Genomic DNA, 24,209 nt, shown 5'->3' with positions numbered 1-24,209 from the left:
CCTCACTGTGCAAATATTCGTAATTTCTTGGAGAGTGTGAAAGTTTTTTTTTTATTATTATTATTCTGTTTTATTTTTATTTAAGTTGAAAAAAAAGAGAAAAGAAAAAAAGAGAAAGAAAAAAGTTTGTCCTCAAACGGGAAATGAACAGTTGAGTGTGACAGTTTTGTTTTTTATTATTATCTAGTTGAAAAAAAAAGGAAGAAAAGAGTTGTCCTCAAGCGGGAAAATAACAGTGGATGGTGATAGTCAAGTAAGTACTGATGTGACAGGCACCGCAAATGTCTTCGTATATGTAGAGCCATTTTCGTCTTCATCTCCATCTCAATTGCAAAAGTGTGTTTTCTCTCTGAGCTATCTTCATCTCCATCTCCATCTCCATCTTCATCTCAATCATTCCTGACAAAAGTGTGTTCTCTCACAAAGATCAAGAGCTATGCCGAGACGCTCGCGCACCATCGCCTCAAGATTACAGTCCAGGCTTGCGTTGTTCAACAAAGCTGAAATTATTCCTGAGTGTAGAATCGACGAAACGGTACAGCGAGAAGCACTCAACAAATGGGTGATGCGCTACTTGAGGGAGCATTCCTTGCTGTTTCTAGTAGACCCAGATCCAGAAAATGACTTACTGGTGTATCCTCAGATCGTTCGCTCCTTCTATCACACTCTCATCGAGCTACCACGAAGTGAGCGGACTAGGAATCAACTGGTTTATCAGGTCATTCTAGATGGTATAAAAGTTCAATTCACGACAGCAGATCTGTGTTGCTGCTTGGGATATCCACCAGTAGATGATAAGCCCACTGGATCTCGACAACCGATCTGTGCGTCAAAGCAAAAAATTGTTGATGATATGTGTGGAGGAAAAAAGAATAGGCACAGCAACGCTACACGCCGTGCTTACTTGCCTTCAAAGATGTGGTTGCTGGATGATGCTGTCAGGAAAAATCTGTGCCCTATTAGCCATGAGCAAGAACGACGAGGAAAATTCTTGTCAGTCTTATACTCTATGTATAAAGGGCAGTGGTTTGATATTGGGAAGATCTATCTGGTCATTATCTTCAAAGCCAAGGATTTTGTCGAGACGAAGCCAACAAAGGCGGGGAAGTTATTTTTCCCACGGCTTATCACAAGGTTGCTTTTGTTCAAAAGCATTCGACCTCCTCGGCCTCAAGCATCTTTGGGATATCAGGTCACCATGCTAGAAAGAAGGACATGGCGTCAGAGCATCAACCATTTGAAAACAACTTCTGCTGGAAAGAAGCAGACCCAAGAAGGTCCCTCAGCATCACCACCTGGTGATTCCTCATCAGTAATTGCAGCATCTCCACAATCAGATCGCATGCGTGCAGCGATAGCCCGACTAGAGATGGGGCTACAAACACTAGAAGATGGACAACACAGGCTGGAGCACATGATGGTAGCAGTCATGGATATGATACGGAAGTGAAAACATAGCAATCCAACAGTCAGAAATTTTGGGGAGTTATGTGAGCAATTTGAGGAATTCCATGTTGCTATTATGGGGAATGATCAAAACTTTGCTGTTAAGCCTTGCCATGTCCTTCAGGTTTTAAGCTCAACAACTGGACCAGTTTTGAATTGCCAGTCTCTATCAACAGCCTTCAAGAGTAATATCCATGTGCACTATGATCTGTGACCCAGCTCATGGCCACTGATTGGGTTTTTGTAATGAGCATGTCTTTACTTTATCTTTTGATGAATTCGCATAGTAAGGCCTTTGCATGTTCTCATGTTTCTGATGATTCTGATATGCTTATCATACACAAAAATCGTTGCTCATAATTCTCACATCTATTCATTTCATTTCATCCATCACCTCCAAAATTCCAAATCTCACATATTCCATTTTAACAGGATTGAAATTGATGATAATGAAAAGATGAACCGAATGAACCAGATTTTGGGGCACCCATTAACAATGTCGAGTTTGACTTGAACATTGAGGATGAATCTGAGATATAGTCAGAAATGTTGAAACAAGTTTAATCAAAAAGAAAAGATAATTCAAATGGATGAGGTTGTTAATTTGGGGTTGGAAATTTGAATTGGTGCAAACTTGGAAGATTAGAGATGAAATAAAGAAGCAATTTGATGCGGGATGTCTTGCTGTAGTAAAATACCCCGAATGATATGGAAATATTGCACCAGTACTGAAGAAGGATGATTGTAATCAGATCACGATGGCACTAGAAGATAAAGAGGAAATTACTTTCATCACTTTATGTGATACCTTTTGCTATGAAGTCATGCCATTTGGTCTAAAAATGCAGGAGATACTTATCAGCAAACCAAGGTCATTCTGTTTCATGATATGATGCATAAAGAGATTGAAGTGCATGGGGATAACATAATTGCCAAGCCAAGTGAGGATGAAGATCACATGATTAACTTGGAAAAGTTTGTTCAAGAGGTTGAGAAGACGCTAGTTGAAGTTGAACCCCTCAAAATGCACATTCGGGACAATTTCAAGGAAGTTGTTAACTTTTATTGGTAGAAAAAAAATAAAAAAAATATTCCCGCTAGAGTGAAAACCCGCAAGGGCGCTCTAGGCAAAAATAGGGAAAAAAAAAAGAAAAAAAAGAAGAATTCTGCTAAAGTGAAAAAAACCCTTACGGGCATTTTAGTTTGGGCTGCAAGATGGTTGGATCACGAATCTGTTGAATTGATGAGTATTGCCTGAGTTGACTGTTAACTTGTCTCACATTGACATAGGTGGGAGTGCAAAATTAATTTCGTAATTGAAGGGTTGGAGATCAGTTAATTGGACATGCACCCAAAACTGGGGTAGATTTTGGGGTGCTCTTGATACCATCAGATATTTTACCTTGCTAAGGTGTTAGTCTGTTACATAGAAGAAGAAGTTTGTTGGCAGAAATGGAAGGTTCAGAGATAGCCTCATACAAGTCAGTTTTGATTATTGTTAATTGGGTGCACACCAAAATTGGGGCAATTTTGGTGCAATCTTTGAATTATCACATATTTCATCTTGAATAAGTTCGGTTTGTCCTTCTTGCCTTTGACCTCCCTAATTTCTTGTACATATTTCATTCTAAAATATTTTATTACCACCCATCCTTTTCAATAAAAATTGTGAGGAAATTCATTTCTTCAATTTTGTGGTTTGTAGTCTCCTTTTACATATCTCTTTTCAATTCTCATTTGATACTCCAAGAAACAAATTGTGAGGAAATTCATTTCTTCAATTTTGTTGCTTGTTGTCTCCTTTTCCACATCCCAATTCAATTCTCATTTCATACTCCAAAAATTTATCATTTGCTTTCAATAATTGACAAGCATGGCTGTACTTTTGAATTTATCACTGACAAAGTTTTGACAGGAAATATAATGAGTGCATCAGGACAATACTTTTGATAGGAAGTTGATGGATTTTGGCATCCTAAGCTGGAAAGGATCTGAGTGAAAAGCCTGAAGCTGAAGCAGGTGTTAGCAGGAAAGAGAAGCTCACATTCCTAAGCCGTGCAAAAAAAAAAAAAATTTAATTGAATAAAGAAATTCAGATAAATGGGTAGCTTTGAACTCAGATGCGTACGAACATGTAAATTTCAGGGAAAATCAATTGATTATGGGAATGCACATTGGAGAAGGAAAAGAGATAGCCCAAGAGCTAGAATCCAGAATGGAAAAAGGCCTTCACTAATCAGATTAGAGAAGATACATTGAAAGCTCAGTGAGTCAGAAGGTCAACCCTAACAGAGAAACAAATTTGGTTTAGCAATTCGTAATTGTGCGCTTGTTGGAGGATGGCAAAGCCTTGAGAAAACATGCATTCATTCATTCATGAGACATTCATAATTGAGCAAAATAGGTCAGTGCATGCATCATCATTGCATAAATAAAAGTTTTCCAGGCAAGCCGGGAATGACTATAATGATCCCAAGCATCTTTTTCTCAAAAAAAAAATCAAAAAATCAAAAAAATCAAAAAATCTTTTCCAGCCAATTCGGGAATGGCTACAATGATCCCGAGCACCTTTTTCTCAAAAAATCAAAAAAATCTTTTCCAGCCAAGTCGGGAATGGTTACAATGATCCCGAGCACCTTTTTCACAATAAAAAAAAATCAAAAATCAAAAATTTTCAGCCAAGCCGGGAATGGCTACAGTGATCCCGAGCACCTTTTCACCAAAAAAAAAAAAAAGTCAAAGATTAAAAAAAAAACATTGGCCAAGCCGGGAATGGCCTTGTGATCCCGTGCCCCTTTATTCTCTTGCACAAATATTTGGCCAAGCCGGGAATGGCCTTGTGATCCCGTGCCCCTTTATTTTCCTGCACCAATATTTGGCCAAGCCGGGAATGGCCTTGTGATCCCGTGCCCCTTTATTTTCCTGCACCAATATTTGGCCAAGCCGGGAATGGCCTTGTGATCCCGTGCCCCTTTATTTTCCTGCACCAATATTTGGCCAAGCCGGGAATGGCCTTGTGATCCCGTGCCCTTTTATTTTCTTGCACAAATATTTGGCCAAGCCGGGAATGGCCTTGTGATCCCGTGCCCCTTTATTTTCTTGCACAAATATTTGGCCAAGCCGGGAATGGCCATAGTGATCTCGTGCATTTCAATTCTCGTACGAAACTCGGTTGACTATACCTTTGTTTGCCTTTTATTTCATAAAAGACATACAAAGGGGGGCAGCTGTAGTACCCGATTTTCGTCCGGCTAAAATACAAAAAAATACAAAAATGAGAAAAAACACAAAAATGCAAAAAAACACATTTGTTGTACCTATAAGCCCATAAATATTCTCTTTCTTGGATTCTTAAGCCCACAAATACTCATATCTTAGCCCAATTCATACCAACCTATGTTCAACATTTGTTGGCCCATTTCATGAAGAGCTAATTTGCTTGTGTCCACTACCATCTTGACCAATGTCTTGATTATCATTTGAAAGCCCACCACATGATTTGTCAAACCCATTACTATTTCCACCTATACATATATACACATATATGTATATCTCTCTTGACATCATTCCATGCATCACCATCATTTTAGTGCAAATTGATGTGCAACTCCACTTAAATTCAATGGTGGTGACTCCATTTACATTCAATGGTGGTGACTCCATTTACATTCAATGGTGGTGAATCCATCATTTTAGTGCAAATTCAATGGTGGTGACTCCATTTACATTCAATGGTGGTGAATCCACTTACTTAGTGCAAATTGGTTATTCAATGGTGGTGACTCCACTTAGGTTGTCATGGTTGGTCATTCAATGGATGGGTAGCTCCTAATTTCCTATAAATAGAGAGCTAAGGGAGAGAGCTAAAGGAGAAGAGCAAGATAGAGAGCTAAAGGAGAAGAGCAAGATAGAGAGCTAAAGGAGGAGAGCAAGATAGAGAGCTAGGGGAGAGAGCTAAGGGAGGAGAGCAAGATAGAGAGCTAGGGGAGAGAGCTAAGGGAAGAGAGCAAAAATAGAGAGCTAGGGGGGAGAAAAAGAAAAAGAGAGAAAGAAAAGGGGAGAAACTTCTTGCCATCAAGTTCATCAATCATCAAGCTTTCCTGTTATTTTTTTTTTGCTACAACAATCTTCTCCAATGCGAGCCTCTACAATCAAGGACTTCAAACTGCAGGATTTTCAAGACCCTAATCTGTCCGAGATTAGCAGACTGCTTTAAACTTTGAATTTTGCTCTGAAATTTTGATATAGTGTTTATTGAGGTGTTGTGACATTGTATATAAAATTTCGTTGCATTTCGACCTCATTTGATAGGTGAAATCAGAGTTGAAAAATCTGTGCGCAGTGTGTGGTTTGAAAATCTGTTTTGTGCAAATCTTGATTCTTTGATATGTTGTCATTTCAATTAAGGAAATCATAAGTTGATTTCATTTATCTGGATTATGGACCATATTTGATTTCATTTATGAATTTGCCATAAGTTGGCAATAATGGATTAAATTGGCAAATGACATTTTTTCCAAATAATCATTTATACCATAAGTTGGTGTTCAAAATTAAACCTACCAAAAGTTGGTAGGGCATTTTATCATTTACATCATAAGTTGGTGTTCAAAATTAAACCTACCAAAAGTTGGTAGGGTATTTTATCATTAACACCATAAGTTGGTGTTTAAAACTAAATCTATCAAAAGTTGGTAGTGTGTCTCCAAATAAAAACTATCATAAGTTTTTAGTAAAATTACAATTTTTTTTTAATGCTATCATAAGTTGATAGTATTCTTACAAATCTTTTCCCAAAACTATCATAAGTTGATAGTGTTATTTCAAACCTATTTCCAAATAAAAACCATCATAAATTGATAGTAATATTCCAAGCTTTTTTTCAAACACTATCATAAGTTGATAAGTGTGTTGAAAGTAATAATTCAAACTTTAACAATTACACTTTGTAAAGAGCAAGTTTCCATAAGATCATTTATACCATAAGTTGGTATTGAAAATTAAACCTACCAAAAGTTGGTAGTACATATAATCATTTATACCATAAGTTGGTATTTAAAATCAAACTTACCAAAAGTTGGTAGGGCATTTTATCATTTATACCATAAATTGATGTTTAAAATTAAATCTACCAAAAGTTGGCAGTGTATTCCCAAATAAAAACTATCATAAGTTGATAGTAATATTCCAAACCTTTTTTCAAACACTATCATAAGTTGATAAGTGTTATTTCAAACCCTTTTTCCAAAGCTATCATGAGTTGATAGTATTTTTCATACCAACATTTTTCTCAAAATAATTATATCTTGCAAAGAGCAAGTTTCCATAAGATAGCCATTAGATTAATCCGGGTAACCGTTTTCAAACGGGAGTTGTGGGGTGCCTAACACCTTCCCCACACTCAATCGATCCCTGTACCCTTTTCTCTGGTTCGCAGGTTTTTTACGGTGTCCAATTGCACCTTAAATCAATTGGTGGCGACTCTAAACATTTTTCATCCTTTCAAACGTCGGACTGCGTCGTGACCCCGGTTGCGACAACTGGCGACTCTGCTGGGGAACACCAGGTTTTTTAAACCTAAGAGGGTCAAGCCCATATGATTAAACTGATTGGCTACGGTTACTTCTTTTTGTATGATTAATTGTTTGTTTCCTTTATATGGCAGATATGTTGATTTATTTTGTTGTGGTAAAGTATTTGTCATCTCATACATTTACACTCACTGTAGCCTACCAGCTGTGCTCTACCTTTAGTATTAGAGAGGGTTGACCACTATTCTCGTGAGATTCCGTCTCCGCATGGGTAGTGGAAGATATCCTCACCGGATCGACTTCCCTTAAAAGTTAAGGGAGGAGCTTTTGTCCCAATAGTTGGGATTTTAAAAGCAACATGATCTGGGACCTCGCGGAATAGTTAGAAAAACTTACCCAAGCACTTTATAAAGCCCTAGATCCATGTCCGAAACCTCCAGAAATTTAGGTTACCCCGTGTAATGGCATATTCTATTTTTGTGTGATTTATTCATTTGTCGTTGATGTTTTGTTTTACACATTTTTAATTGTAATTTCCATTATTGGTTTCTTCTCTCATGCATTCACGTAGGCACAATCATTGTCAAACTAAATAAGTTCATAGTCATGCATGAGAAACAAAAAAGAAAGAAAAAAGAAAAATACCAATTCACTCATGTCATTGCCATCCTTATAGTACAAGATTACAGTTGTGAATTGCTAAAACAATGAAAATGAACAACAAAAAAAATATAATGGGGCAGTTTTTGAGGAAATTGACTCTTAATTTTCTTGTTGATCGAGTTGGAATAGATCATTTTATATCTGATTATGAGGAGGTTCATGTTTTGGCTATCGATGACAACCTTGTTGATAGAATGGTCATTGAAAGGTTGCTCAAGATTACTTCCTGTAAAGTGATGGTGGTGGATAGTGGAATAAGAGTACTTCAGTTTCTGGGATTAGACGAGGAGAATAATTATTCTGTTGGGTTTGATAGTTTGAAGGTGGATCTGATTATCACCGACTACTGTATACGAGTTGCTGAAGAAAATCAAGGGATCGTCTGCCTTGAGAGAGATTCCAGTGGTAATCATGTCATCTGAGAACGTAGTGACTCGATCAACAGATGCCTGAGAGAAGGAGCAAAGGATTTTATTGTAAAGCCAGTGAAGTTGTCAGATGTGAAGCGCTTGAAAGGTTACATGACCAGAGATGGAAACCAAGAGAGATGCATCAACAAACAAAAGAAAGCTTCCGGGGACTTGTGATCTATGTTCATCATCATCATCACCGTCACCGTCATCCTCCACTCTTAGCTCTCCGCCCCCATCGCTGTCAGTTTCTCCTTCATTACCACCATCACCATTAGAGTCATGTTCTCCACCTCCGTTGGAATCTCTTATCAGACAGCTTAGAAGGTCCTGCTGGGATTAAATCCTGATCGTCTGTTATGTACCCTGCCTCACTGTGCAAATATTCGTAATTTCTTGGAGAGTGTGAAAGTTTTTTTTTTATTATTATTATTCTGTTTTATTTTTATTTAAGTTGAAAAAAAAGAGAAAAGAAAAAAAGAGAAAGAAAAAAGTTTGTCCTCAAACGGGAAATGAACAGTTGAGTGTGACAGTTTTGTTTTTTATTATTATCTAGTTGAAAAAAAAAGGAAGAAAAGAGTTGTCCTCAAGCGGGAAAATAACAGTGGATGGTGATAGTCAAGTAAGTACTGATGTGACAGGCACCGCAAATGTCTTCGTATATGTAGAGCCATTTTCGTCTTCATCTCCATCTCAATTGCAAAAGTGTGTTTTCTCTCTGAGCTATCTTCATCTCCATCTCCATCTCCATCTTCATCTCAATCATTCCTGACAAAAGTGTGTTCTCTCACAAAGATCAAGAGCTATGCCGAGACGCTCGCGCACCATCGCCTCAAGATTACAGTCCAGGCTTGCGTTGTTCAACAAAGCTGAAATTATTCCTGAGTGTAGAATCGACGAAACGGTACAGCGAGAAGCACTCAACAAATGGGTGATGCGCTACTTGAGGGAGCATTCCTTGCTGTTTCTAGTAGACCCAGATCCAGAAAATGACTTACTGGTGTATCCTCAGATCGTTCGCTCCTTCTATCACACTCTCATCGAGCTACCACGAAGTGAGCGGACTAGGAATCAACTGGTTTATCAGGTCATTCTAGATGGTATAAAAGTTCAATTCACGACAGCAGATCTGTGTTGCTGCTTGGGATATCCACCAGTAGATGATAAGCCCACTGGATCTCGACAACCGATCTGTGCGTCAAAGCAAAAAATTGTTGATGATATGTGTGGAGGAAAAAAGAATAGGCACAGCAACGCTACACGCCGTGCTTACTTGCCTTCAAAGATGTGGTTGCTGGATGATGCTGTCAGGAAAAATCTGTGCCCTATTAGCCATGAGCAAGAACGACGAGGAAAATTCTTGTCAGTCTTATACTCTATGTATAAAGGGCAGTGGTTTGATATTGGGAAGATCTATCTGGTCATTATCTTCAAAGCCAAGGATTTTGTCGAGACGAAGCCAACAAAGGCGGGGAAGTTATTTTTCCCACGGCTTATCACAAGGTTGCTTTTGTTCAAAAGCATTCGACCTCCTCGGCCTCAAGCATCTTTGGGATATCAGGTCACCATGCTAGAAAGAAGGACATGGCGTCAGAGCATCAACCATTTGAAAACAACTTCTGCTGGAAAGAAGCAGACCCAAGAAGGTCCCTCAGCATCACCACCTGGTGATTCCTCATCAGTAATTGCAGCATCTCCACAATCAGATCGCATGCGTGCAGCGATAGCCCGACTAGAGATGGGGCTACAAACACTAGAAGATGGACAACACAGGCTGGAGCACATGATGGTAGCAGTCATGGATATGATACGGAAGTGAAAACATAGCAATCCAACAGTCAGAAATTTTGGGGAGTTATGTGAGCAATTTGAGGAATTCCATGTTGCTATTATGGGGAATGATCAAAACTTTGCTGTTAAGCCTTGCCATGTCCTTCAGGTTTTAAGCTCAACAACTGGACCAGTTTTGAATTGCCAGTCTCTATCAACAGCCTTCAAGAGTAATATCCATGTGCACTATGATCTGTGACCCAGCTCATGGCCACTGATTGGGTTTTTGTAATGAGCATGTCTTTACTTTATCTTTTGATGAATTCGCATAGTAAGGCCTTTGCATGTTCTCATGTTTCTGATGATTCTGATATGCTTATCATACACAAAAATCGTTGCTCATAATTCTCACATCTATTCATTTCATTTCATCCATCACCTCCAAAATTCCAAATCTCACATATTCCATTTTAACAGGATTGAAATTGATGATAATGAAAAGATGAACCGAATGAACCAGATTTTGGGGCACCCATTAACAATGTCGAGTTTGACTTGAACATTGAGGATGAATCTGAGATATAGTCAGAAATGTTGAAACAAGTTTAATCAAAAAGAAAAGATAATTCAAATGGATGAGGTTGTTAATTTGGGGTTGGAAATTTGAATTGGTGCAAACTTGGAAGATTAGAGATGAAATAAAGAAGCAATTTGATGCGGGATGTCTTGCTGTAGTAAAATACCCCGAATGATATGGAAATATTGCACCAGTACTGAAGAAGGATGATTGTAATCAGATCACGATGGCACTAGAAGATAAAGAGGAAATTACTTTCATCACTTTATGTGATACCTTTTGCTATGAAGTCATGCCATTTGGTCTAAAAATGCAGGAGATACTTATCAGCAAACCAAGGTCATTCTGTTTCATGATATGATGCATAAAGAGATTGAAGTGCATGGGGATAACATAATTGCCAAGCCAAGTGAGGATGAAGATCACATGATTAACTTGGAAAAGTTTGTTCAAGAGGTTGAGAAGACGCTAGTTGAAGTTGAACCCCTCAAAATGCACATTCGGGACAATTTCAAGGAAGTTGTTAACTTTTATTGGTAGAAAAAAAATAAAAAAAATATTCCCGCTAGAGTGAAAACCCGCAAGGGCGCTCTAGGCAAAAATAGGGAAAAAAAAAAGAAAAAAAAGAAGAATTCTGCTAAAGTGAAAAAAACCCTTACGGGCATTTTAGTTTGGGCTGCAAGATGGTTGGATCACGAATCTGTTGAATTGATGAGTATTGCCTGAGTTGACTGTTAACTTGTCTCACATTGACATAGGTGGGAGTGCAAAATTAATTTCGTAATTGAAGGGTTGGAGATCAGTTAATTGGACATGCACCCAAAACTGGGGTAGATTTTGGGGTGCTCTTGATACCATCAGATATTTTACCTTGCTAAGGTGTTAGTCTGTTACATAGAAGAAGAAGTTTGTTGGCAGAAATGGAAGGTTCAGAGATAGCCTCATACAAGTCAGTTTTGATTATTGTTAATTGGGTGCACACCAAAATTGGGGCAATTTTGGTGCAATCTTTGAATTATCACATATTTCATCTTGAATAAGTTCGGTTTGTCCTTCTTGCCTTTGACCTCCCTAATTTCTTGTACATATTTCATTCTAAAATATTTTATTACCACCCATCCTTTTCAATAAAAATTGTGAGGAAATTCATTTCTTCAATTTTGTGGTTTGTAGTCTCCTTTTACATATCTCTTTTCAATTCTCATTTGATACTCCAAGAAACAAATTGTGAGGAAATTCATTTCTTCAATTTTGTTGCTTGTTGTCTCCTTTTCCACATCCCAATTCAATTCTCATTTCATACTCCAAAAATTTATCATTTGCTTTCAATAATTGACAAGCATGGCTGTACTTTTGAATTTATCACTGACAAAGTTTTGACAGGAAATATAATGAGTGCATCAGGACAATACTTTTGATAGGAAGTTGATGGATTTTGGCATCCTAAGCTGGAAAGGATCTGAGTGAAAAGCCTGAAGCTGAAGCAGGTGTTAGCAGGAAAGAGAAGCTCACATTCCTAAGCCGTGCAAAAAAAAAAAAAATTTAATTGAATAAAGAAATTCAGATAAATGGGTAGCTTTGAACTCAGATGCGTACGAACATGTAAATTTCAGGGAAAATCAATTGATTATGGGAATGCACATTGGAGAAGGAAAAGAGATAGCCCAAGAGCTAGAATCCAGAATGGAAAAAGGCCTTCACTAATCAGATTAGAGAAGATACATTGAAAGCTCAGTGAGTCAGAAGGTCAACCCTAACAGAGAAACAAATTTGGTTTAGCAATTCGTAATTGTGCGCTTGTTGGAGGATGGCAAAGCCTTGAGAAAACATGCATTCATTCATTCATGAGACATTCATAATTGAGCAAAATAGGTCAGTGCATGCATCATCATTGCATAAATAAAAGTTTTCCAGGCAAGCCGGGAATGACTATAATGATCCCAAGCATCTTTTTCTCAAAAAAAAAATCAAAAAATCAAAAAAATCAAAAAATCTTTTCCAGCCAATTCGGGAATGGCTACAATGATCCCGAGCACCTTTTTCTCAAAAAATCAAAAAAATCTTTTCCAGCCAAGTCGGGAATGGTTACAATGATCCCGAGCACCTTTTTCACAATAAAAAAAAATCAAAAATCAAAAATTTTCAGCCAAGCCGGGAATGGCTACAGTGATCCCGAGCACCTTTTCACCAAAAAAAAAAAAAAGTCAAAGATTAAAAAAAAAACATTGGCCAAGCCGGGAATGGCCTTGTGATCCCGTGCCCCTTTATTCTCTTGCACAAATATTTGGCCAAGCCGGGAATGGCCTTGTGATCCCGTGCCCCTTTATTTTCCTGCACCAATATTTGGCCAAGCCGGGAATGGCCTTGTGATCCCGTGCCCCTTTATTTTCCTGCACCAATATTTGGCCAAGCCGGGAATGGCCTTGTGATCCCGTGCCCCTTTATTTTCCTGCACCAATATTTGGCCAAGCCGGGAATGGCCTTGTGATCCCGTGCCCTTTTATTTTCTTGCACAAATATTTGGCCAAGCCGGGAATGGCCTTGTGATCCCGTGCCCCTTTATTTTCTTGCACAAATATTTGGCCAAGCCGGGAATGGCCATAGTGATCTCGTGCATTTCAATTCTCGTACGAAACTCGGTTGACTATACCTTTGTTTGCCTTTTATTTCATAAAAGACATACAAAGGGGGGCAGCTGTAGTACCCGATTTTCGTCCGGCTAAAATACAAAAAAATACAAAAATGAGAAAAAACACAAAAATGCAAAAAAACACATTTGTTGTACCTATAAGCCCATAAATATTCTCTTTCTTGGATTCTTAAGCCCACAAATACTCATATCTTAGCCCAATTCATACCAACCTATGTTCAACATTTGTTGGCCCATTTCATGAAGAGCTAATTTGCTTGTGTCCACTACCATCTTGACCAATGTCTTGATTATCATTTGAAAGCCCACCACATGATTTGTCAAACCCATTACTATTTCCACCTATACATATATACACATATATGTATATCTCTCTTGACATCATTCCATGCATCACCATCATTTTAGTGCAAATTGATGTGCAACTCCACTTAAATTCAATGGTGGTGACTCCATTTACATTCAATGGTGGTGACTCCATTTACATTCAATGGTGGTGAATCCATCATTTTAGTGCAAATTCAATGGTGGTGACTCCATTTACATTCAATGGTGGTGAATCCACTTACTTAGTGCAAATTGGTTATTCAATGGTGGTGACTCCACTTAGGTTGTCATGGTTGGTCATTCAATGGATGGGTAGCTCCTAATTTCCTATAAATAGAGAGCTAAGGGAGAGAGCTAAAGGAGAAGAGCAAGATAGAGAGCTAAAGGAGAAGAGCAAGATAGAGAGCTAAAGGAGGAGAGCAAGATAGAGAGCTAGGGGAGAGAGCTAAGGGAGGAGAGCAAGATAGAGAGCTAGGGGAGAGAGCTAAGGGAAGAGAGCAAAAATAGAGAGCTAGGGGGGAGAAAAAGAAAAAGAGAGAAAGAAAAGGGGAGAAACTTCTTGCCATCAAGTTCATCAATCATCAAGCTTTCCTGTTATTTTTTTTTTGCTACAACAATCTTCTCCAATGCGAGCCTCTACAATCAAGGACTTCAAACTGCAGGATTTTCAAGACCCTAATCTGTCCGAGATTAGCAGACTGCTTTAAACTTTGAATTTTGCTCTGAAATTTTGATATAGTGTTTATTGAGGTGTTGTGACATTGTATATAAAATTTCGTTGCATTTCGACCTCATTTGATAGGTGAAATCAGAGTTGAAAAATCTGTGCGCAGTGTGTGGTTTGAAAATCTGTTTTGTGCAAATCTTGATTCTTTGATATGTTGTCATTTCAATTAAGGAAATCATAAGTTGATTTCATTTATCTGGATTATGGACCATATTTGATTTCATTTATGAATTTGCCATAAGTTGGCAATAATGGATTAAATTGGCAAATGACATTTTTTCCAAATAATCATTTATACCATAAGTTGGTGTTCAAAATTAAACCTACCAAAAGTTGGTAGGGCATTTTATCATTTACATCATAAGTTGGTGTTCAAAATTAAACCTACCAAAAGTTGGTAGGGTATTTTATCATTAACACCATAAGTTGGTGTTTAAAACTAAATCTATCAAAAGTTGGTAGTGTGTCTCCAAATAAAAACTATCATAAGTTTTTAGTAAAATTACAATTTTTTTTTAATGCTATCATAAGTTGATAGTATTCTTACAAATCTTTTCCCAAAACTATCATAAGTTGATAGTGTTATTTCAAACCTATTTCCAAATAAAAACCATCATAAATTGATAGTAATATTCCAAGCTTTTTTTCAAACACTATCATAAGTTGATAAGTGTGTTGAAAGTAATAATTCAAACTTTAACAATTACACTTTGTAAAGAGCAAGTTTCCATAAAATCATTTATACCATAAGTTGGTATTGAAAATTAAACCTACCAAAAGTTGGTAGTACATATAATCATTTATACCATAAGTTGGTATTTAAAATCAAACTTACCAAAAGTTGGTAGGGCATTTTATCATTTATACCATAAATTGATGTTTAAAATTAAATCTACCAAAAGTTGGCAGTGTATTCCCAAATAAAAACTATCATAAGTTGATAGTAATATTCCAAACCTTTTTTCAAACACTATCATAAGTTGATAAGTGTTATTTCAAACCCTTTTTCCAAAGCTATCATGAGTTGATAGTATTTTTCATACCAACCTTTTTCTCAAAATAATTATATCTTGCAAAGAGCAAGTTTCCATAAGATAGCCATTAGATTAATCCGGGTAACCGTTTTCAAACGGGAGTTGTGGGGTGCCTAACACCTTCCCCACACTCAATCGATCCCTGTACCCTTTTCTCTGGTTCGCAGGTTTTTTACGGTGTCCAATTGCACCTTAAATCAATTGGTGGCGACTCTAAACATTTTTCATCCTTTCAAACGTCGGACTGCGTCGTGACCCCGGTTGCGACAACGGGTAAAAGGAGAAGCTTCAAAAATGGGTGGTTCATACTCAAATGTTTGACTAAACTCCACAAATGGTCTGCTCGTGTAAACAAAGTTTATGCTTGCTCCGATCGATCTAGTTTCGTAGCTTAAGAGAAAAAGCTTAGATGAAGTTTAAGATGATGAAAACAAATGAGAGAGAACTTCCTCTATATGCAAAAAAGTGGCACACATATCTATGAAGTTGTCCACTACCTATATGGATATAATGTAATTTGTTAAACAAGTATTTGTCTATGTGACAACTCTATATAATTATATATACTTATGGACGTTTAGTGTAGGGACGTTTAAAATTTTCGAAAAAAATGAGGGTTTATTTTTTGAAAAATAAAATGGAAAATGGTATTAAACCAAACACCCCGTGTTTTTACCATTGTGTTTTCAAGTCATGTAAAACAGCAGGAAAAGGGTTCCAACCACGAGTTCTACCAGCTCCCATTAAATCGGTCGAGACCGAAAAAGCGAGAGGTGTGGTACAGAGAAAGGGCAAGAGCACTCATGGAAGAAGATATCTTTGAAGGACTTCCACCTCCTTCTCATCAACGAGAGAAGGGGCAAGATCAATTGGAACTGAAGGGGCACTCGGAACCCTTAACTAACAACAAGGAACCATCTCCAATTCCAGTCCTCAAAAGCGCACTCAAGCGACCTAATCCCGCCGGTTCCAACCCTGAAGGTATATTTCAGCTTCTTATTTCTTTCTCTGTGTTTTTAACTATGATTCTTGCGTCATTAATTTGACGCACTGTTGGTGCTTGCCTGTCCAATCAATCTTAATTTCGAAAATCTAATTATGGTTCATCAACTTTTGTGATTATTGTGCTCGGAGGGTTTGCTTCTAATTTTTTCTTCTAAAGTGTCAATTTGATTACTGAGAAAAGTGCGCCAATTACACAAGAATCCAAGTATGTAGTTGTTAGGCCTTCAAATGAGGGATTTCGTCCAAATATGTGAAGGATAACCATTTGAGATGTTCTGGTCTGGTCTCATAATTTTCAAACCTATCAGAAGCATAGGTCTCAAAGTTGGGTTTATGAGAAGTACAGAAGCATAAGTACCTGAAAAACTTCTAGTACTTTTTGTGAGTGTCAGAGTAATATCTTAAGAGAAGCTAATTTTTGTATGCTATTCTCAGCTTCAGCGCCAAAAAAGTCATTGAGGTTTAAAACAACAACCGATGCTTCTGAAGCTCAAGTTATAGAGGCCATGCAAAAGATAGCATCGCATATTAAGAGCCCCCCAAAATTTCGTAAGGCTTCAAAGCTCGCCATACAATTGATTCAGGCAAGAAGCGTGAAGCCTGGAAGTAGTGATCACTTCTTTGCCTTGCTAGAGGCTGCAATGTCATCGCCCACATCTTGCACAGATCCTTCAGTGCGAGCTGATTATCATGCATTATTCTCAGCCGCACAAGATGCAGTTGAAGTATGATTATGAATTCTTCTAACGCGTATATAATATTTATATATAGATATATATTATGGAGTTAAAAGAATAAGCTAAGCCATTTTTTCTTACCATATCTGTTCTTTTGCCAGTGTTTTGATATTAGGCAGAGGAATTTTTTCTCTACATGGACAATTAGGGCTGTTGTTGCAAATGATTTACTCACGGATGACAGCTTTGTGGTATGCACTTTAATTTAAATATTTAACTATTTTTGTGATTAGATATGTAAATTGTTGTTAAATGCTTCTTCTTTGTTTTTTTTTTTCTTTTTTCTTTTTCATATTTGTCGTGTGACAATTGTTATTCTTCATGCATACTTTGACAACTTTCAGGATTTTTTTTTTTCTTGGTGCACTAGTGTCTAGATAGTATTGTTCCTGTCAATTAAGTGCAAGGTCTGTATTGGTAATCATATGAAATTTCCAAGTCTGGTTGATTCATCAATTGCTTTCCCCAAGATATGGCAATATCCTGTCTTGTATCCCTTCAGGCCCGGCTTATTAGGACCAATGATTGGTATCTCCATTTTTCGTTGTAATACGGGGCATGTATTTAGGAATTTACAATTATATTCGCTCATTTAACTGATCCTGCTAAATTGTTACCTACCTGATTTATTCACTGTCAATTATCAAGGACTTGGTAAATTCATTCCTTGGTTTTGTGGCTAGAAGACTCAGCATTGTTTGTGCTTGTCTTTAGAATCAGCTACCCAAAATTCTTTAGCTTTTAACTTTTTATATGTCATAGATATAGGGGTCCCAAATCATCTTTTGATGGCTCATGGTAATATATAGTCTGATGGCTCATGGTAATATGTACCCTGCGGTAGGGAACTAAAATCAAATTCAGTCAACTGGTGAAGTATCTTGATAACTCGTTGCATGTGTGAACTATTCACCATCAAATATCTGAACTTCTAATAATTATGTATCATTTGAATGGTATAAAGGTGGGTTGGTTTCCAGATCCTAATAAGATGACATTCGAAACTTTCATCTTAGCATATTATTATATTTTATATGTAATGGTTTCCTGAGTATTTCAGTTATGTCATCTAAACCTTTTGATAACTTGCAGAAATGGAGTAATCATATGGAAATGTGATATACATTAGTCTCAATGTGATAATCATTGATGGTTTGTGCAAGTGAATACTGCATTTCTGTTAATGCAAATGAAGAAAGAAATAGATAGTTTGTAGTCCGGTATCTTGTTGTGATTTTATGTAAGGCCTGCAAATCAAGAATTTTGTGCATTCTGATTTTTGGAAAACTTTTTACTTCATTGTGGAATTATTCAAACATTTTCAAATAAAAAGTATTAGTATATCCATTGAGGATTTTACTTGCAACTTAGCCTACTGCCTTCTGAATTTAGATGGAGTTACACATGGGGCATTAGACTAAGCATTGAAGATTTGGATTTTAGTGTCTTATATCTTTTGATAAAGTAATGCATTGGATCATGTTAGTGTGTGGGCTATCGGGCTTGGACCCATGTTAGCTTATTATATTATGTTCAGTTGACCTAGTAAAAACATATAAATAATAGGCTCTCTCAATTGAGGGGATAAGAGTTTCTCCTCTCTAAACTCTTTTCTTTCATCTCAACTTCTTCTTTTTCTTCTCAAACAACATGGTATCGGAGCAGTAGGTCTTAGGTTCAAACCTTAGCTTACTCATTTGTTGTGCACTTGTTGGGCCGTCGGATTGCCCAGCCCTCACATGAGGGATAGTGTTAGAAATTAGAATATGGTACAAATGATGTGAAACGCTCCAACCCAACAAGTTAACTTAGTGAGTTGAATGGCAAAGTAACTACTAACTAATCTTAACATGGTATCGGACTTGAGCCCCTGTTAGCTTATTATGTTATTATGTTCAGTTGACCTAGAGTGATATAAATTATAGGCTCTCTCAATCGAAAGGATAAGAGTTTCTCCCCTCTAAACTCTCTCTCTCTCTCTCTCTCTCTCTCATCTCAACTCACTCTTCCCAAACAACAGATCATATGACCAATTGTTATATGTGGAAACAGAATTTTAGTTTATAAATGGTCAAAATAGAGTCTGGACGGTGATTATTTTTGAAAACTCTTAAATTGTTGATTATATAAGGTAAATATGTACCAAAAATACTATTGAAAATCTACTGTTGATTGTTAAAAGTTATTTTTGTTTATTTTTCCATTTTCGAACTCAAACAACTAATCATTAGTAAGATGATACATTCATGGCTTTGAAAAACTACCGTTGCATTCTCAATTGCCAAGAAATGCTTGTATATCTTGAATGTCATGGTGATGATGTGCTAGTACAGGTTGGACATCGAGTACTTTTTTAGGAAAACTCTTAATCTGTTGATTATATAAGGCTAAGCTGGATGAAAATCCTTTTGAAAATGTATTGCTGATTATTAGCAATTGTTTTTGGGTGTGTTTTTTCCATTTAATTCGGCAACTAAGCATTACTAAGAGAGTACATTCATGGACTTGACCAACCACTATTCCATCCAAAGGTGCTTAGAAATGCTTGTAACTCTTGAATGCTGTTGTGATGACATGATATAAAAGCTAAAAATTAGTAATGAGGATATGCTTTATTTTCTTATGATTTACAGGGAGATGCCGCCTCATGTATATTTTAATACCTAGTTTTGGAAGAATATTTAGGGGCTAGGGTTTAATGCATTGTTTAATACATTCACCTATTTGATGGCCCTGAATAAAGAGTCTTTTACATTAGAAAAGAAAAGGGATCATTGGAATAGGATTTAAGAAAAAATGTGGGATAGGAAGAAACGAATCAATCTGTTGTAGCCTGTATGATTTAAACTTCTCTCTCTGCACAAATCTATTTGAGCTTGCTTAGGGAAATTTCTTTCGAGTCTAGTGATGCTACCTATAATAACTATAGGGATACAATTTTTCATTTAAAATTTCTGAGCAGTGATGGATTTTAGGTGAAAAAGAGAATTGCATTAAAGGGCACGAAAAGGGTGGCTTGCTTTATATGAGAACAGTCTTAGAAAGATCAAATAAATTTGAAACAGAACATCTATCAATGTTACATAAGCTTAGACTTCAAAAGAGAGGGTTCTAGTCCAATTGTTGATGAAGACTCCCAATATGAGTTTCTACTCTTGAATTGCTCTTATATCCTTTGTAAATATCAACACCTAGGGCCTCACATCACAACTATGACAAATGAATTCCATCGGATCCTTTTGATGAGTAGTGATTTAGACTGGTCTACAAAGTTGTAACAAAAGCATTTGGTTTTGGTTTTGTGCATCATTGATTTTATGTTGCATTTCTACCACTAGCCATGGTAATGTTTTTTCTGTTAGAATTATTTGAAATGTTTTCTCATGGCTAGTAATACGTATATCTTCCGTAAAGAATTTAGAGACATCACTTCTACAACTCTTCTGAAATTGTGACCTTGCCTTATTTTCCACATCTGATGCCTAATCTTTGTTGTGATCCACACTCTGAGCTGCAAGAGAGGGGACTTTTTGGACACCTTGATAGATAAAGAAAAGAAATCATTTTCTGATACTAAATCACAAACATAATTCTGTATAATTATGAAGTAGTTGAATTCTAAATGTTTTGCTTCTTGGGTGTAATTTTGCAGCACTTAGAGAAGAGACTCGCTCTAGCTATGATGAGAATGTTGTGGATGTAGCTGTTAGTTTCCATCATTGTTGTGACATTGGCAAAGACGCTCAAGCTGTTCTTTTCATCAAATAGTGTATGAATAATGAATTTGAGCTTTTTGTCTCTTTAAGAAGCACTCTTGACTTGTGAAAAATTTTGCACAATGAGCATGGCCGGAAAAGAAAAGAAAAAATACTTTACTTTGTCGCTCATATTTTGCCCTCAAAATGGGAAATATAATTTCATCTTTTAAGGTTGATTTCATTGGTAAAAGCTTTCGTCTTATCAAACGGTTGTGTTTGAAAAGAGAGAGATGATATTGGAAGAGGGGGATTGAGGGAAGGAGTTGCATAATTCTAGATTTGACGTAACTTAAGGTAGGTTTGCCCCTCCACCACTTGCTATTTTCTGGCTCCTAATCAGTTTTAAGATTGTTGCAACCCACCCTGAGAACTTGGGGGAAAGATCTCTGTTTTTAGTTTTGGCTTCTCCATATTATCAGTCAGTGGGTGTTAGTGACACTTCATTCCACATGCCTTTGAAAACATGCTAATATTAAGCAATAGACCTCCCATCTTTCTATTAAGCAAGTCCCTTTAATGGTTTCTATTTACTTTTATAATAGCGTTTGTTGAAGTTCGTTTCTATTGATGATGTTGAACTTGCAAATATATCTTTCCATAAGTATTTCTTATTGGCCTAATTGTCTGGATTTTTTCATATCATGCTTTGGTTTTGTGCGCAGTTCTCAAAAGCAGCTGTTAGAATTAAAGATGTCATATCCAATCTTCCAACTGTAACTGATGATGACGACATTGAAGAAGATATGACCCTAAAAGATGAGACAGGGATAACAGACGGAGTTGGCCAAAAGGATGACAGATCTTTGGTCACTCTGGCTGAACAAAATAACAGGGATGAATCTGATCCATTTGGGCTTGACGCTTTAATTCCTAGTGCCATGAAGAAAAATATGAGAGCCAAGGAAAACAAAGACACATCAGCCAAGACGAGGGATGAGGAGGAGGAAGAGAATAAGAGATTCCTAAAGTCACAGAGAGAATCATTGATTACCTGTTTAGAGATTGCTGCACAACGTTACAAAATTCCATGGTAGAACCTTGTTTGAGTTGGATAGCCTGAAATTTCTCATTATTTGGTTTTACTTTTAGATTGAACTTTCCATTTGTAGGTGCCAAACAGTTATAGACATCTTGGTGAAACATGCCTTTGATAATGTTGTGAAGTTCACTTCTCCGCAACGGGATGCCATTGAAAAACTTTGGGCTTCTGTACGGGAACAGCAAATGCGGAGAAAGCAAGGAAAAACTGTTACTGGGAAACTCGATGTGAATGCATTTGAACGGCTTCAGCAAAAATATGCTAATGAAAAAATCAGCATTAGAAATGCCGTTGGGGGTGGTGGGGAGCGCCGGGCACAACAATGGCTTGGTTGATACCTCGTGGTTTAGATTGTAAGAACCGACTCTAAAAACAAATGGAATTGTTCTGTGAGCGCAAGTGTTTTCATTGTCAAGTGCATAATGTTGAAAGGATTATTCAGTTGAACTTTTTGGCTAATATTGTTTAAACAGCCATTATACCTTGGGTTTAATGAGTTTACCAGATGATGCTAGTCGTGATCAAGAAAAGGAGAAAAGGCACTTGCTTCTCTTTTGCTTTTGTTCCTCTCTTTTGCGGGACCCATTGTACATTTGGAGTGTTATTTGCTGGGTCAATAAAAATGTTTGGCCTGGTTCTACCTCTATTACACAAAAAGTCAAGTCAAACAGGTATTTTAATACAGCAAAACACATCTTCCAATACAATCACATCAACAAAACAAAAATTTCTATACGATTTCTCTTCCCACCCAACATGGAGGCTAACAACATTTCATTCTTCCATATTATCCACAACAAAACTACACCAAAACATCAAATATCAATACATTCACATCAGCAAAACACTTATCTCAATATAGCCACATAAGCAAAACACATTTTACAATACAACCACATCAACAAAAGATAACATCTTTGTTGGCCCAATAATACTTTACCATTGCATTTGCCCTTGAAAAAGCAACCACAATGGTGTGATTTTATTGGGGTCAACAAAATACATTGAGGGATGTGTTTTGCTGATGTGATTGGGTCAACAAAATGTATTGATACAATAGTGTAAATTTACTGACTTGATTTTTGATATAATATAGGTGGGGTTCAATATTGATTTTTGTATAGTTGTGAGTGTGAAATGAAAGTGGGTCCCAGATGAAGCCAACAAGAGGGCTAACCAAAGACCATGCCTCCTTGCTTGGCCCATGAAAAATGGGACAAGATAATGGTATTGTTGTAGCCAACATTAGATCCATGACCCAACAAGGCAACAACTATATGATAATGGGTCATCAAAACAAAACCATTGTAGGTGCTCTTAGCACAAGAGTACTCATTGTGGATATATTGGAGTGTTACACTTGATAAACCAATGGATGCACAAGAATTGAGGTGTATGGAGTGTGGGTAGAAGGGTGTCCACTGTAGATGCTCTAAAGGCAAGTGCTTTAAATCTTGCTTTATTGATATATCAAGTGCTATACGTTTGCAATGAGGACATTTCTAATTCTTGAAAAACACTGGAGAATGCTCCAAAATTTGACCACGCTCCTAATGTGGAGTACCACTTAATTGAACAAGTGGGACCCAACTAATCAAATAGTTAAACGGAAGCATTACACATTCATAAAATAAAACATCCATAAATTTACATAAACATGTGACATGCCTATGTGGCTTTTTTAATAAAGTTTGCTTGTTTTTTTAATCTATGTGATATGCCTATCTGGCTTGCCACCTAACTTATGTAAGTTTATGGATGGAAAAGTTATGAACATATATCATTTTGGATAGTTAAATGTGAAGTGGGTAACATATCCTCATCTTGACCCGAGAGAGGAGGGAAAGTTAAAATCCAAACTTTTTCAAGAGTTACACCACTGTGCAGTAATTTATATGTATCTCTTGAAACAGTTTGATTGCACAAAAAAAAAAAAGATAACTTTTGAAGAGCAACCACTATGGTTGCTACAATGCATGTGCCGATAGCCAATAAGATTTTTTTTTTGCTGTTATTAGTGACTTAATTTGGAAAGCGGAATGAAGTCATGGATGATTTTAGGGTTGTTATGGTAATGATAAATTATCCATTCGTATACTGTTACCTACACATTGGTTACCGAAAATGATGCAATACTGGTATATCGTTATCAATACTTTGGTATGATAAATTTATCGTTGACTTCGGTACCGGTATAGATAACGGTAATCAAAGTTTAAAATCGGAAAATTTACCAATTATCGACATATTTATTAATATTATTTTTATTTTTAATCTTGTTTAATTATGACCGTCAGATCTCTTAGAAAATAGATCTAGGCCATTGATTTTTTAGGGTTTATTTGTTACTCAATCAGTCAATCCTCACTCCCATTCTCTCACTGTTTGGCTGCCTATCCTAGATTTCGTCAACTCCGCTCCTCCTCTCCCTCATCTCTAAGACTCCGCGCCTCTACGTCTCCCCCATCACCGTGTGCCTCTACAGTCATTCACTCGCCTGGACTCCAAATCTGAGAACTAAACAACAACCCTCAC

At 37.0% G+C, this 24,209-nt stretch overlaps 1 protein-coding gene and 1 pseudogene across 1 annotated transcript; both read left to right on the top strand.

Moving 5' to 3' along the window:
* Positions 1-281: 281 nt before the first annotated feature.
* Positions 282-8,321, top strand: LOC120008752 (annotated as a pseudogene).
* A 7,458-nt stretch (positions 8,322-15,779) lies between these two features.
* LOC120008751 lies at positions 15,780-22,278 on the top strand. Its single transcript, XM_038859126.1, has 5 exons — positions 15,780-16,116; positions 16,576-16,865; positions 16,979-17,068; positions 21,298-21,665; positions 21,745-22,278. The coding sequence occupies exons 1-5, from the start codon at positions 15,780-15,782 to the stop codon at positions 22,007-22,009; spliced, it is 1,350 nt and encodes a 449-aa protein (XP_038715054.1). The 3' UTR covers positions 22,010-22,278.
* Positions 22,279-24,209: the final 1,931 nt, after the last annotated feature.

Source organism: Tripterygium wilfordii, chromosome 11 (genome assembly GCF_013401445.1).
Source record: "Tripterygium wilfordii isolate XIE 37 chromosome 11, ASM1340144v1, whole genome shotgun sequence".
Classification (NCBI taxonomy): domain Eukaryota; kingdom Viridiplantae; phylum Streptophyta; class Magnoliopsida; order Celastrales; family Celastraceae; genus Tripterygium; species Tripterygium wilfordii.
This window is presented reverse-complemented; position numbering and strand designations above follow the sequence as displayed.

What these genes read in the sequence shown, in the direction of transcription:
- LOC120008751 (XM_038859126.1), top strand. Translation starts at nt 15,780, where the DNA reads ATGGTATTAAACCAAACACCCCGTGTTTTTACCATTGTGTTTTCAAGT. An exon ending in CCGCACAAGATGCAGTTGAA is followed by an intron (nt 16,866 to 16,978) that starts GTATGATTATGA and finishes TTCTTTTGCCAG; the next exon opens with TGTTTTGATATTAGGCAGAG. An exon ending in CAACGTTACAAAATTCCATG is followed by an intron (nt 21,666 to 21,744) that starts GTAGAACCTTGT and finishes TTCCATTTGTAG; the next exon opens with GTGCCAAACAGTTATAGACA.